The sequence below is a fragment of the Anolis carolinensis genome, chromosome 3 (genome assembly GCF_035594765.1).
Source record: "Anolis carolinensis isolate JA03-04 chromosome 3, rAnoCar3.1.pri, whole genome shotgun sequence".
Taxonomy (NCBI): Eukaryota; Metazoa; Chordata; class Lepidosauria; order Squamata; family Dactyloidae; genus Anolis; species Anolis carolinensis.
The window spans coordinates 70,729,640-70,743,473 of NC_085843.1; the positions used below are offsets into that span (position 1 = coordinate 70,729,640).

At 40.0% G+C, this 13,834-nt stretch overlaps 1 protein-coding gene across 1 annotated transcript; it reads left to right on the forward strand.

Annotated features, from left to right (window-relative positions):
- The first annotated feature begins 9,515 nt into the window (after positions 1 to 9,515).
- Positions 9,516 to 13,834, forward strand: LOC134297446 (uncharacterized). Its single transcript, XM_062975027.1, has one exon. The coding sequence runs from the start codon at positions 9,610 to 9,612 to the stop codon at positions 11,770 to 11,772; it is 2,163 nt and encodes a 720-aa protein (XP_062831097.1). The 5' UTR covers positions 9,516 to 9,609; the 3' UTR covers positions 11,773 to 13,834.

Consider the following 13,834-nt stretch of genomic DNA (forward strand, 5'->3'; position numbering starts at 1 on the left):
AGCACATGGTCACTTGCCCCTAAGGATCCAACCACTTCAACTGTATTGATCAGGTCTTCCACATTTGTTAAGATTAGATCAAGAGTTGCTGATCCCCTTGTTGCCTTGATGTGTGAGTTGTTTCTTTTGTGCTTTGCTCAGCAAATCCCCCCCCCCTTTCTCAAATGGAGAGATGATTTAGTGGGTGAGAGTAATCATAATCTTTTAGAACAAAATAATATAGATAATAATATGAAAATTTCATAATTCATATTTTCCACTGGTAACATCTTTTTAGGAAGTAATTGCAGCTGAATTTTCTTTGTCAACTGGAATGCTTATAATCAGTGAGGGTAGGAGCATGTTAACTTGAAGCTAATGTTTCAAGTATGACAAAAGAGTGAGAAATGAAATTAACCTCTTCCTTCTGTTTGCCATGAACACAAAATGGATTTGCAGTTTGGCTAGGTATTTGAAGACAAGTCAACCTAACACTACCAAGTTCATTTAAGTGAAATAAGAATCATGGATTTGCTGGTCTAGCAGAAAATAAAGCATCTTAACCTGTGCTATTTCAGTAATCAATATCTAATCTGTGCTCAGAGCATTTTTATTTGAGTTTGAAAGTGAGAGGGCAGAAAGGTGCCAACTCTTGAAGCCAAGAAGGGTGCCTCAGCTTATTCACATTTAAACCTTTTCTGCTGTGACAAATATTCACCTTTCTTGCTTCCAACATTGAAAAAATGGCAATGCATTTCCATTGAACTATTTTTATTTAAGCATAAACTCTGTTTTAACAGGCAATTCAAAACATTCTGGACTGACCTTATTGACATGTCCTATAGCAGGTAACACTTCCAAATTGTTGTGGTTTAATATCCAAGAGGAACATACAATTTTTTTCAAAACCAAGAGTTCTTATGTAAATGTATATGTGAAATGCAGAATTTAGAAAGAAGTTGTCAGGAATACTTTTTCATTACACAATCTTCCAGTAATTCACAGGTGTAAAACTATGGTCTTTGGGATGATTTTGTGCTCAGATTACTATCATATTTGTCCATTAGCAAGGCTGGCTTCAGCTGATGGGATTTGGAATCATATTCTGCTAGAAAACCATAGGTCTATATCACAGAATTCTAAATATACCACTGCATTACAAATTTCATGATATACAATTTAATGGGATTAGTGGAGAATTGCTGTAAGTAAGCAAGGACATTTCTGGAAACAAGGGAGGCTTACGTTGTCCTGATGGTGTTGGAATAAACAATGTCTTCAATTAATCATCTAAATACAAGCAAACCCAGCGTCTGAATATGGCTAAAGTCAACATCTGGGGATGCAGATATGGAATAGATTGAGACTGTATCAACTTTCTATTCTTAACTTCAGCTGGTGCTTGGATATCTTTGAACAATGAATAATTCAGTTCCTAGTATCTGTGAACAGGACTAGTTAATAGCATAGATATAATCTTTTGTTTTTATCTCAGCCATATTTTCCTCTTGAATATGAGTGTAAAATCTGATCTTACTCTAAAAAGTCTGCCCAATATCAGAAACAGAAACAGTAATATTCTGAATTCTTTTCAATAGGTATCTGGCTCACGTAAAGTCTCCTGTTAAAATGTTGTATTATATTATATTCACATTATGTGCATAATGAAGGAAAACCCCAAAATTCATAAGTAAAATGGTGAATTCTTAACTGACAATATCTTCAAGGACAATAAGTCAAGCCATATGGAAAATTACTTGCTAAAGAAGAGATGGTACTCACTTCTACACAATTATTCACCCCACTTCATAAAATATTAGGAGGGATTTAGTACAGAGTAATATATTCTGAATCCCTAAATTATAAGACAGATTTACTATTGGAAAGGCAACTCAATGGTATTGTCTTTATGAGTAGAAATGGGTATATTGCTCAGATATGTCTGAGTTTCAGTCTTGTTACATAGTCACTGAACATGTAATTACACCATCTTTTATTATAATTGCTTTATTCTCAGAAGACATCTGAATATAATTAATAAGTCAGAGCAAAATTATATGGTAGAAAAAACCACATGCTATATACGAGGACTTTCTCCTTGAAATACTGATAGTCTTTTCAGTCTGCTGTTTCAGTCTGTGGCTTCATTTTGTATAAGAATACAATTACTTGTGAAAGAAAATTATTTTGATTTTTTCAGGTGGTGCTTTATAATGGAACAGGTAGGCTGAAATTTTGGAAGCATGATATATATTTTGATCCAAGCAAATCTTTTTCTCATGACTTTTTGCCCCCTCACTCAAGGCCCTCCAACATTGTGCTATAAATACAAATGTTTGAGCTGAAAAGCGGAAGAAATAGGCTCCATAACTAAGGAAAAGACTATTAAAATGAAGAACCACAATGCATGGTAAAATGGTGATTTGGCACATAAAGTAAGGAAATGTCAACCCTAAGAGAATGACCTTTAAAAACTCTGAGTTGAAAATAGCAGGAATACTTCAAGACTGGTGCGAACAGAATATACTGATAAGACACCTGAAAACCAAGGAACTGCTTGTTACTGACTAGCACTTGAATGTGAAAAACAATTTATGTAATATATGGATTGAAATATATAAAAGCAGGGCTTTCCAAAAGTTGGGTGTGACAGGACCAGTGCTGCACTCACCTGCACCCATCACTTCTGCATTGGGAGGAGCCTTTGTGAGTATTGAGGATGATTGACTGAGTGAATGAATGCTTCTTGGTACCAAACGGCTGTATTATTTTAAAATGCCTAATAAAAGTTACATAGTGTTTAAAACCCAGCTCTGGTGTCCTTGGCTATTATTCCGGCTTATAGTCTTGGGTGACAGTTATCCAGGTTCCCTTCTTCTATGGACCATAAGAATGAACTGCTTTTGGTTATAATTGACCATATAATTCAGTTTGAAGCCAACTCAAAGCCATACTAGCCACAAAACGCACAACACCAAAATGCACTGCAGATTGCATCTTAAGGGCATGCCATGCATTTTTAAACTCTGACTTCTTTTTAAAAGAACTACAGAAGATTACAATGTACCCCATAGGGTTGGGCAAAAAATTCGAATCCTTCTGATGTCGTATCCAATTCGTATGTTTTGTCACTTATGAACCGTGTTTTGAAAAAGGTTATCCTGTTGTATGTATCCCACAATATCGAACCCTTGATTGCCAATTTTTCAAATGGTGTCGAATGTTTCGGTGGGGGCAAGCATTTGCAAAGGGCTCCTGGACTACTTGACTGCTTATGGGGCACTTTAATCCGTTTTTCAGAACGAGCGGAGAGAGGTCTGGGCGTCCTGGAGTGCTCGGCTGTTTGCAATGGGGCGCTTTAATCCGCTTTGCAGAACGAGCGGAGAGAGGTCTGGGCGTCCTGGAGTGCTTGGCTGTTTGCAATGAGGCGCTTTAATCCGCTTTGCAGAACGAGTGGAGAGAGGTCTGGGCGTCCTGGAGTGCTTGGCTGTTTGCAATGGGGCGCTTTAATCCGCTTTGCAGAATGAGCGGAGAGAGGTCTGGGCGTCCTGGAGTGCTTGGCTGTTTGCAATGGGGCGCTTTAATCCGCTTTGCAGAACAAGCGGAGAGGTCTGGGCATCCTGGAGTGCTTGGCTGTTTGCAATGGGGCGCTTTAATCCGCTTTGCAGAACGAGCGGAGAGAGGTCTGGGCATCCTGGAGTGCTTGGCTGTTTGCTATTGGGGCGCTTTAAACCTATATCCCAGGATCTGGTTTCAGATTATCTGATTTAAACTGGATTATATGAGTTCTCTCTGCAGATAATCCTAGGGGGGTTTTTGGATGGTTGTCCCAAGACTTTTGGGAATTGTAGTTCATCCATACATTTTCTCATGGGAGCATTCATAAAAAAAAAAGAGAGAGAGAGACACCATGGTGTAATGTAGTGCAGGGGTTCATAGTCCCTCAGACTGTTGAGGGGCCAGACTGTGGTGAAACAGTCCAAATTTAGGATTGTTGTTGTTGTGTGCCTTCAAGTCATTTCAGACTTAAGTCAACCCTAAGTGTAAAGTTTAGGACAGGGGCCAGGTCAATGGCATTGGAGGGCCACATCTGGCCAACGGCCCTTAGTTTGGGGACTCCTGGTGTAGTGCATTATGGTTTCCTGAATCCACCAATTTAACAAAGTTTCAGCCACAAAAACGAAGTTTCTGAAGTAGAACAATGACTTTCAAAGTAAAGACAACCCAATGAAACAGGAAATAAGACTTCCAAACCAGGAACAGATTTCTGCAATTATTATAAAATGGTTTATTATAAAAGCTATAAAAATTCGCCATAAATCAGAGGATAAGGGAAATGTTCTGAATTTTGGTGAGCCATCAGTGTTAAATGTGTTCTACCACTGTACCAAGTTTGAAGAAGATAGCTCAAAAAATGAGGGCGGGAGAGACCTGTAAAGTCTCCCCCGTGCTGTTTGTTTTGGCCACTGCGCATGCGCGTCCACCATTAACGAATTACTTTTGAAATTAACGAATTTTCGTTAAATTTTGAAATTTTTGAGGGGCAAAATTTGGAAATGACATCAGAAACGAAACGCTAGCGCCCCCTACTTTTGAAGCGAGTTTAGAATCAATTTTTTCATGGATCGCTCAAGCCTAGTACCCCACATCCAGGGCAAAACTGGTTTTGCAAAATGTGGAGAGCATTGTAGATACCTCCTGCTGACGGGACTGCTGAAGAATATTAAAAAAGAGCTGGCTGGATAACAGAGGGCTAATTATTGCCTGGGAGGGGTCATTGTGTCATCTTTACTCTTATATCATTCCCCCTTTTTTTAACCTCAGATGCCTCTGGTGCAATGATGCGCATCTCTGGAGGAAGTGAATAAAACAACTCTACATAGTGCTTTGAGCCAGGTTCCATGGTAAATGTGATTATTTTCCTGGACTCAAACCAGTTCCAGGCATGGTAGTCTGATCACCCACACAGCAAAACTGGTTCCTTCCAAACCAGTTCCAAGCTGAATAATAGTGTCAGAGTGGAAATGCCCTTGGGATATGTGATTACTTTTTCCTCAACCAGATATCATTTGTATTCCTGCTGTATTCCTGCTGTATTCTGATGCTATAAATAAGCCTGATGAACCAGTAAAATATGGAGAAAGAAGACCAGTGTCATTGGGAGAACCATAAAGTAAGATGTGGCGCAGCTGGTTAATAGCCAGCAGCAATATATCACTTCTGACCAAAAGGTCATGAGATTGAAGTTTGCAGTAGGATTGAGTTCCCGACTGTTTAATCGTTTAATAGCTTACTGCCTACTGAAGAAGTTTGAAAACAGCTGCAGCTGTAAATAGAGAAATTAGGGACCACCTATTGCTGGGAAGCTAAATCAATTTAATTTACGATACCATAAAACTGCCAGTGAGCAAGGAGGAAATACTATAATCAAAGGATTCAGTGTCATAGTGGATGAAGCAACAGCTCCCCCTGTGGCCAAAATTGAGCATAACCTCCTGAAGACAGAAGTTGGAAAAATATTGAATAATCTCTACTGCCTGCATGTGTGTTGTATGTCAAATAATGGCATTGAATGTTTGCCATGTATATATTTGCTAGCTGTGCCCGGCCACACGTTGCTGTGGCGAAGTATGGTGGCATGGGAAATAAAGAATTGAGGAATTGGTGGCAGTTAAGGTAAAGGGTATAGGTTTTCCCCTGACGTTAAGTCCAGTCGTGTCTGACTCTGGGGGTTGGTGCTCATCTCCATTTCTAAGCCGAAGAGCTGGCATTGTCCGTAGACTCCTCCAAGGTCATGTGGCCGGCATGACTGTATGGAGCGCTGTTACCTTCCTGCCGGAGCAGTACCTATTCATCTACTCTCATTTGCATTTTTTCGAACTTCTGGGTTGGCAGAACCTGGGGCTAACAGTGGGGGCCCTCTCCACTCCCCCAATTCAAACCTGTGGCCTTTCGGTCTAGAAGTTCAGCAGCTCAGTGCTTTAACACGCTGCACAATCGGGATATTATTTCCTAAAGGTTGTGAATATACAAAATTTCTGATTTTTTTTTTGTCTGTTGGAGGCAAGTATGAATGCTGCAATTAGGGAAAATTTGTGGAATTTCCAATGGCCTTGCAGCTTTAAAGCCTGGATGTTTCCTCCCTGAGTAATTTTTTTTGTTGGGAGGTGTTAGCTGGCCCTGATTGTTTCCTGTGTGGAATTCCACTGTTTTTAGAGTGGTGTTGTTTCCGATATTTTGTGTGTTTCTACTGTCTGTGGGCCTTAGAAAACAAAGGATTTGCCAGACTTTGGTGATGGGAATACTTTGTTGGGAGGTGTTAACTGGCCCTGATTGTTTTCTGTGTGGAATTCCCCTGTTTTCAGAGTGTTGTTCTTTATTTAGTGTTCTGATTTTAGAGATTGTATTGTTCTGTTTTATTATACCATAGTAATTTTTATATATTCATATTTTAATGTTTTTGAATACTTGAAGCCAGATTGTATTCATTTTCACAGTTCACAGCAACATAATAATAATAATAATAATAATAATAATAATAATGATAATAATGATAGTAATAATAATGACTTTGCTTCACTCCCTTCTCAGCTTCCTTTCTGGAATAATTGTTTCTTGGGAGATGTTAACTGGCCCTGATTGTTTCCTTTGTGGAATTTCCCATTTCTCTTCTTTCAGAGTGTTGTTCTTTATTTACTGTCCTGGTTTTAGAGATTACATTGTTCTGTATTATTCTATCACAGTAATTGTGAAGAAGTGTATAATTATATTTTGTTTATAGATGATATGTGTATTTGATTTTGTTTAAACAGCCAGGTTTGGCTAAGTTAAAATGGTGAGTATTTGAATTGACATTATGTATGGGGGAAGGTAGCCATCTTAGAGTGCTAGAGCAGGTTACCATAGCAACAGGGGCGGAGCCAACCGCCGCCTGGAAAGGAAAAGGGGGAATGTTTTAAAACCCAAAGGCAGTCTGTGATTTCCTAGTCACAGGGAAGGATCTGATTCTTGTGTGGAGAATCAGGCTGGCTTAAATAGAGAGATTTGAGTCAGATTTAGGTTAGACCAGACTAGGCAAGTTAGGTGATTTGTCTAGGGTCAGTTATAGAGTCTGTGGATTAGGGAACATTAATCCCAGGGGATCCAGGAGGATCAGGGTTTAGTGTAATCCAGGGAAAGAAGTATTTTGAAAGTTTAACCACCTCATAACCGTTTGTAACCATTAAGCGAAGTGCCTTTACCAAGTTATCTGAAACCATCAAGCTCTGTACCTGCAATAAACTTGTTTTGATTTTATTCTAACTAAGCCTCTGTCATACTCTCATATTAAATTAAGCAACATCAACATCTAAAGTAAAACATATAGAGAAAGCTTAAAGGAACCAGTGCCATCTGCCTGACGTCTCTCCATTGGTGGCAGCGAAGAAGATAATCAAACAAATCATTAATTAACATCATCTCTCATAAAACATCTTTATTAAGTGGTGGTATCTGTGTGTGTGTGTGTGGGATCAAAAAGGGGTTCCATCTCTAACACACATTCCTGTCAGACACCTCACCTCTGTACAATATTGGTGGCAAAGCTGAGGGATTCTAAAAGGGACCCCATTCCCTGTCACCTCAGCATCTCTACATTAATTGGTGGCAGCGGTGGGATTCAAAGAGGGATTCCATCCTCTGCCACATCAAGTCTCTACATAAATTGGCGGCAGCGGCGGGATACGTATAACATCCCTAATTTGGTGCCTGAGATCACTCATTAAACATTTTCTGAGGTAAAAGTTATAAAGAATGCCCACCAGAAAACAGAAAAGAGGAGCAGGAGAGGTAGAGGTGTACCAAGAGGAAGAGAGTTCAGATTCGGAACAACAGACCACCATGTCAGAAGCAATGATGAAATATCAATTAGAGATGAGGAAATTAGAATTACAGGCACAGATGGAGAGTAAGAAATTGGAGGCAGAAGCACAGGAGAAAGAAAGAGAGAGACAGGCACAGATAGAGAAGATAAAATGGGAGAAAGAGGCAGAAGCACAGGAGAAACAGAGACAGGCAGAAGCACAGGAGAAAGAAAGATGGAGACAGGCAGAGATAGAGATGAGAAGGATGGAGATAGAATGGGAAAAACAGAAGCTGACACTGTCTCAGCCTTCTGTGGAGGCACAACCAGGGACTCGCATCATTAATCCTGTTGATTCAGCCTTAAAGAGGTTTCCTAAATACAACAAGGAGGATGATGTGGAGCAGTTTTTAATTTCGTTTGAATGGTGTTGTAAAGATCTGGAAATAGCTGAGGAAAATTGGATGATTTACCTCAGGCCACAGATTTGTGGAAAGCTATTAGAGATCTATAGCGAAATGGTGGAAGAAGAACGCAGAAATTACACTATATTTAAACAGCTGATACAACAAAGGTTACAGCTGACTCCTGAATTTTATAGAACAAAATTCAGAACTCTGAGGAGAGAGAAAAATGAAAGTTTCCTACAACTAGCTGCCAAACAGGCACAATATTTTGAGAGTTGGCTGAGGAATTCTGAGGTAAAAGACTTCCAGCAGCTGAAAGATTTAATAAAATTAGAGCAGCTATACCAGCAAGTTCCATCAGATTATCGATGGCTGGTACAAGATAGAAAGCCTCAGACTGCTAATCAAGCAGCTGGGATGGTGGACCAACTAATTACATTTAAGGAAGGGTTTAAAAGGGAAGAAGGAGGATTTAAGGAAAGACAGTTTAAACAGCCATCTTTTTCCCTCACGCGCGCACAGCAAGGTAGAGGAGCTTCCATAGAAAACACCACCTGGAGGATGGCTAGTGTAATGAACCCTGCCAAAATGGAGGGAAATATTTGATGCTTTCACTGTGGGAAGGCAGGACATTATAAATCACAATGTGGTCTTTTAAAGAAAGAAAAACCCTCTTTCTATGTTAAGAAAATCCCAACCAAGGAGGCAACTAAAGAACCAGCCAAGGTTCAAAAAGATTTACCTCAGGAAATTCAAAAGGAGAGGCAATGTCTGTTTGTTTTGTTGGATCAAACATCAGATGAGTATTTGGAAAACATCAACATTGATGGAAACCAAATACAAGGATGGAGGGACACAGGTTCAGAAGTCTGTATCATCAGACCTGAATTAGTACCATCAAAATGCCAACACCCTACTTATCAGGTTAATTTAAAAGGTTTGGGTCCCGTGATCCCAAGCGAAGTGGTTTCTTTACCAGTTCAATATGGCAAGTGGGAAGGAGTATGGGACTTTGCTATTAGTTCTGATATTCCATATAAATGCCTAATTGGAAATGACCTTGCCAGAGAAGTCAAAAAGATCCCAAAGACTCTTGATGAGGGTGAATACAAAGAGGGGAAATCTGATAAAGAGGTTGTCTGTTTACCTATACAACAGAACTTAGAGGAAAATCCTGAGGCAAGTTCTGTAATGGCTGATTTGGTAAATAAGACTGAAGGGGAAAGAGAAATCCTGAAGGAGCAAAAGTCTGATGACACATTGCAGCCTTTGTTTGAACAAGCCCAAAACACTGAGGGAGATTTAACTTTAGAAAAGCCCACCAGGTTCATTAGCAAAAATGGAGTTTTGTACAGAGAAGTTTTAAATCAAAAAGCCCCAGAGATGTCCGCTTCCTATACGCAGATTGTGGTACCTCAAAAGTATAGAGAGCAGTTGATGGAGGTAGCCCATGACAGCCCACAAGGGGGACATTTAGGAATTAGACGGACCACTCAAAGGATCACTAAAAATTTCTTTTGGCCTGGCATGTACCAGCAAATTAAAAGGTTTTGTCAATCCTGTGACACATGCCAGAGGATTAGCTCAGGAAGAGATAAACTTAAGGCTCCATTAGTCCCAATGCCACTAATTGGGGAACCTTTTTCTAGAGTGGGCATAGATATCATTGGTCCTCTTCCCAAACCCAGTAGGAGAGGATGCAGATATATTTTGACAATGATTGACTACGCAACTCGTTATCCTGAGGCAGTAGCCCTAACGAACATCGAGACAACAACTATAGCCAACACACTGCTGTCAATATGGGGAAGAACAGGTTGCCCTAAAGAACTAGTATCGGATTTGAGAACCCAGTTCACGTCTAAGTTAATGGAAAGATTGCTGGAACTGTGTGGGATAAGGCATTTGACATCATCAGCCTATCATCCACAAACCAATGGCCTTGTTGAAAACCTAAATAAGACCTTGGTTCGCATGATTAAGTCCTACAGTCAGCAACACCCACATGATTGGGACATCAAGCTCCAGCAATTGTTATTTGCCTATAGGGAAGTTCCCCAGGACAGCACTGGCTATAGCCCTTTTGAATTGTTGTACGGGAGGCGAGTGCGAGGACCGCTTGATTTAATCCGGGAATTCTGGGAAGCAAGTTCAGGACTGGAACCTGTTTCAGTAACTAAATACATCAAAGATCTACAGTCAACAATGGAAATGGCCAGGAACACCGCCCAAGAACATCTAGCGACAGCCCAGCAGAGACAGAAAGCTCATTATGATACAACTGCCAGATGCAAGAGCTTCGAGATAGGGGATGAGGTCCTGTATCTCACACCAACCAAGACCAACAAGCTCCAAGTAGATTGGACTGGACCGTGGAAAGTCATCAAAAGACACAGCGGCGTGAACTATTCTATATATGATGAACAGTCTAATATAGAAAAGCTGGTGCATGTAAATATGTTAAAGCCATATGTAAATAGATCTGTAAATGTATGTATGATAATTTCGGGGGAGGAAACAGGTACTTTTCCCTTTTGGGAAGGAAATAGGAAAGCCTATAGGAGCAGCGAGCAAGTAAAGGTTGACGAGGGATTGTCCCAGAGTCAACAGAAACAAGTTAGGAAGTTATTAAATAAGTATGACCATTTATTTTCGGATCTCCCAGGGAGAGTACAGGGGATATATCACCAAATCATCACTGGTGATACTCCACCCATAGCGTCTCCTCCATACCGAGTTACAGGCAAAATAACTAAATGCATTGAGAGGGAGGTAAAAGAAATGTTGGACATGGGCATTGTAGTACCATCAAGCAGCCCATGGGCCTCACCAATTGTTTTGGTTCAAAAGCCTGATAACACCATAAGATTCTGTGTGGACTATAGACTTTTAAACAAGGTAACACAATCAGATACCTACCCTATGCCTCGGTTAGATGATCTGTTAGAGAGGATGGGGAAGGCCAATTTTATCAGCAGCCTGGACTTAACCAAGGGATTTTGGCAGGTACCTATGGCACCTCAGGACCAGGCCAAGACTGCTTTTAGGACTCATGCGGGATTATATGAGTTCACCGTTTTACCTTTTGGATTAAAAAATAGTCCAGCCACGTTTCAACGTTTAGTGGACAGAATACTTAGTGGTATGGGAGATTTCTGTGTGGCTTACATGGACGACATAGGGATCTTTAGTTCGAGTTGGGTAGATCACTTGAAACACCTCAATCAGGTGTTGAGTCGGTTAAAGGAGGCAGGTCTAACTATCAAGGCTTCCAAGTGCCAGATAGGAAACCGCACAACCAAATATTTAGGTCATATAGTAGGTTGTGGGAGTATCGGACCGGAGCTAACCAAGGTTGAAGCCATCCACCAATGGCCTATCCCAAAAACTAAAAAGCAAGTACGATCATTTCTTGGTTTAGCAGGATATTACCGGAAATTTATACCATCATTTAGCACTTTAGCAGCCCCTCTAACTGATCTCACTAAAAAGAACTGCCCCAATCAAGTAATTCCCCTGAATGTCAGAAGTCCATGGAACAATTAAAACAGGCCCTTACATCAAATTCTGTTTTAAAAGCCCCAGATTTTGACCCACCTTTTATTTTGACCTGTGACGCTTCTGATACTGGATTAGGAGCCGTCTTAAGTCAGGTTAACGCAGAAGGGGAAAATCGTCCAATCCTCTTTCTGAGTAAAAAATTACTTCCTCGAGAGTGCAGCATGTCAACTATTGAAAAGGAGTGCTTAGCCATAGTTTGGGCTATACAAAAATTAAGGCCTTATTTATGGGGGAGGAGGTTCACCCTCCAAACTGATCATGCCCCATTAAAATGGCTAGATAACACCAAGGGAACTAATAACAAGCTTCTTCGATGGAGCCTGTTACTACAAGATTACTCCTTTGAAATAAAACATGTAAAAGGTAAAAACAACATTGTAGCGGATTCACTTTCCAGGACGTATCAGAGGTTACAACAATGAAGGTTTGTGTTTATATATGTTGCATGATAATGTGTTGATATTATATGTTAAGGGTGTGTTAATATGTATTGTTGTATATTTTTAATTACAATCCACATTATTATTTTTGACCATTCTAAGATATAGAAAAGTCAAAAATAATCTTTATGGGTTGGGAGGTGTGTGAAGAAGTGTATAATTATATTTTGTTTATAGATGATATGTGTATTTGATTTTGTTTAAACAGCCAGGTTTGGCTAAGTTAAAATGGTGAGTATTTGAATTGACATTATGTATGGGGGAAGGTAGCCATCTTAGAGTGCTAGAGCAGGTTACCATAGCAACAGGGGCGGAGCCAACCGCCGCCTGGAAAGGAAAAGGGGGAATGTTTTAAAACCCAAAGGCAGTCTGTGATTTCCTAGTCACAGTCTGTACCTGCAATAAACTTGTTTTGATTTTATTCTAACTAAGCCTCTGTCATACTCTCATATTAAATTAAGCAACATCAACATCTAAAGTAAAACATATAGAGAAAGCTTAAAGGAACCAGTGCCATCTGCCTGACGTCTCTCCATTGGTGGCAGCGAAGAAGATAATCAAACAAATCATTAATTAACATCATCTCTCATAAAACATCTTTATTAAGTGGTGGTATCTGTGTGTGTGTGTGTGGGATCAAAAAGGGGTTCCATCTCTAACACACATTCCTGTCAGACACCTCACCTCTGTACAATATTGGTGGCAAAGCTGAGGGATTCTAAAAGGGACCCCATTCCCTGTCACCTCAGCATCTCTACATTAATTGGTGGCAGCGGTGGGATTCAAAGAGGGATTCCATCCTCTGCCACATCAAGTCTCTACAGTAATTATTTCATATTACAGTAGAATCTCACTTATCCAGCATTCGCCTATCCAATGTTCTGGATTATCCAATGCAGTCTGCCTTTTAGTAGTCAGTTTTTGTAGTCAGTGTTTTAAATTCATTCTGATATTTTGGTGGTAAATTTGTTAATACAGTAATTACTACATAGCATTACTGCTCATGGAACTACTTTTTCTGTCAAATTAGTTGTATAACATGATGTTTTGGTGCTTAATTTGTATAATGATGTCGCACCTCAGGCTAAATTCACCTTGCTATAGATACCCAGTCAGACACAAGGAAAGTCCTTTGAGGTTTTTATTAAGCAAAACAGGATATAATTCAAGCAAGCAATCAAAAGGTAGTTCAAAGTTATAAGGAAATAGCCAATAAGAATCCAATTGTTCACAATGCAAAGAAATGTCCATTAATCAATGATGCATGGTCCAAAAGTCCAAAGAGCACGGCAAGAACAGTAATCCACTAGGCAAGGCAATAGTCCATAGAGTCCAAGAACAAGATCCAGGATCCAGAGGTCCAATAGAGTCCAAGAACAAGGTCCAGAATCCAGAGGTTCAACAGAGTCCAAGAACAAGGTCCAAGATACAAAGATCCAAGAGTCCAGGAACAAGGCCTAAGATCCAAAGATCCAAGAACACAAACGAAGAGAGCATCCACCTAGATAAAGCGAGGAAATTGCTCTGACAAAGAGCAGTCTGCGAAGCATCCTTTTAATAACAACTTAGGAAGGAGTTTCTTTTCCCACCGCTCGTTTCTCTTTTGC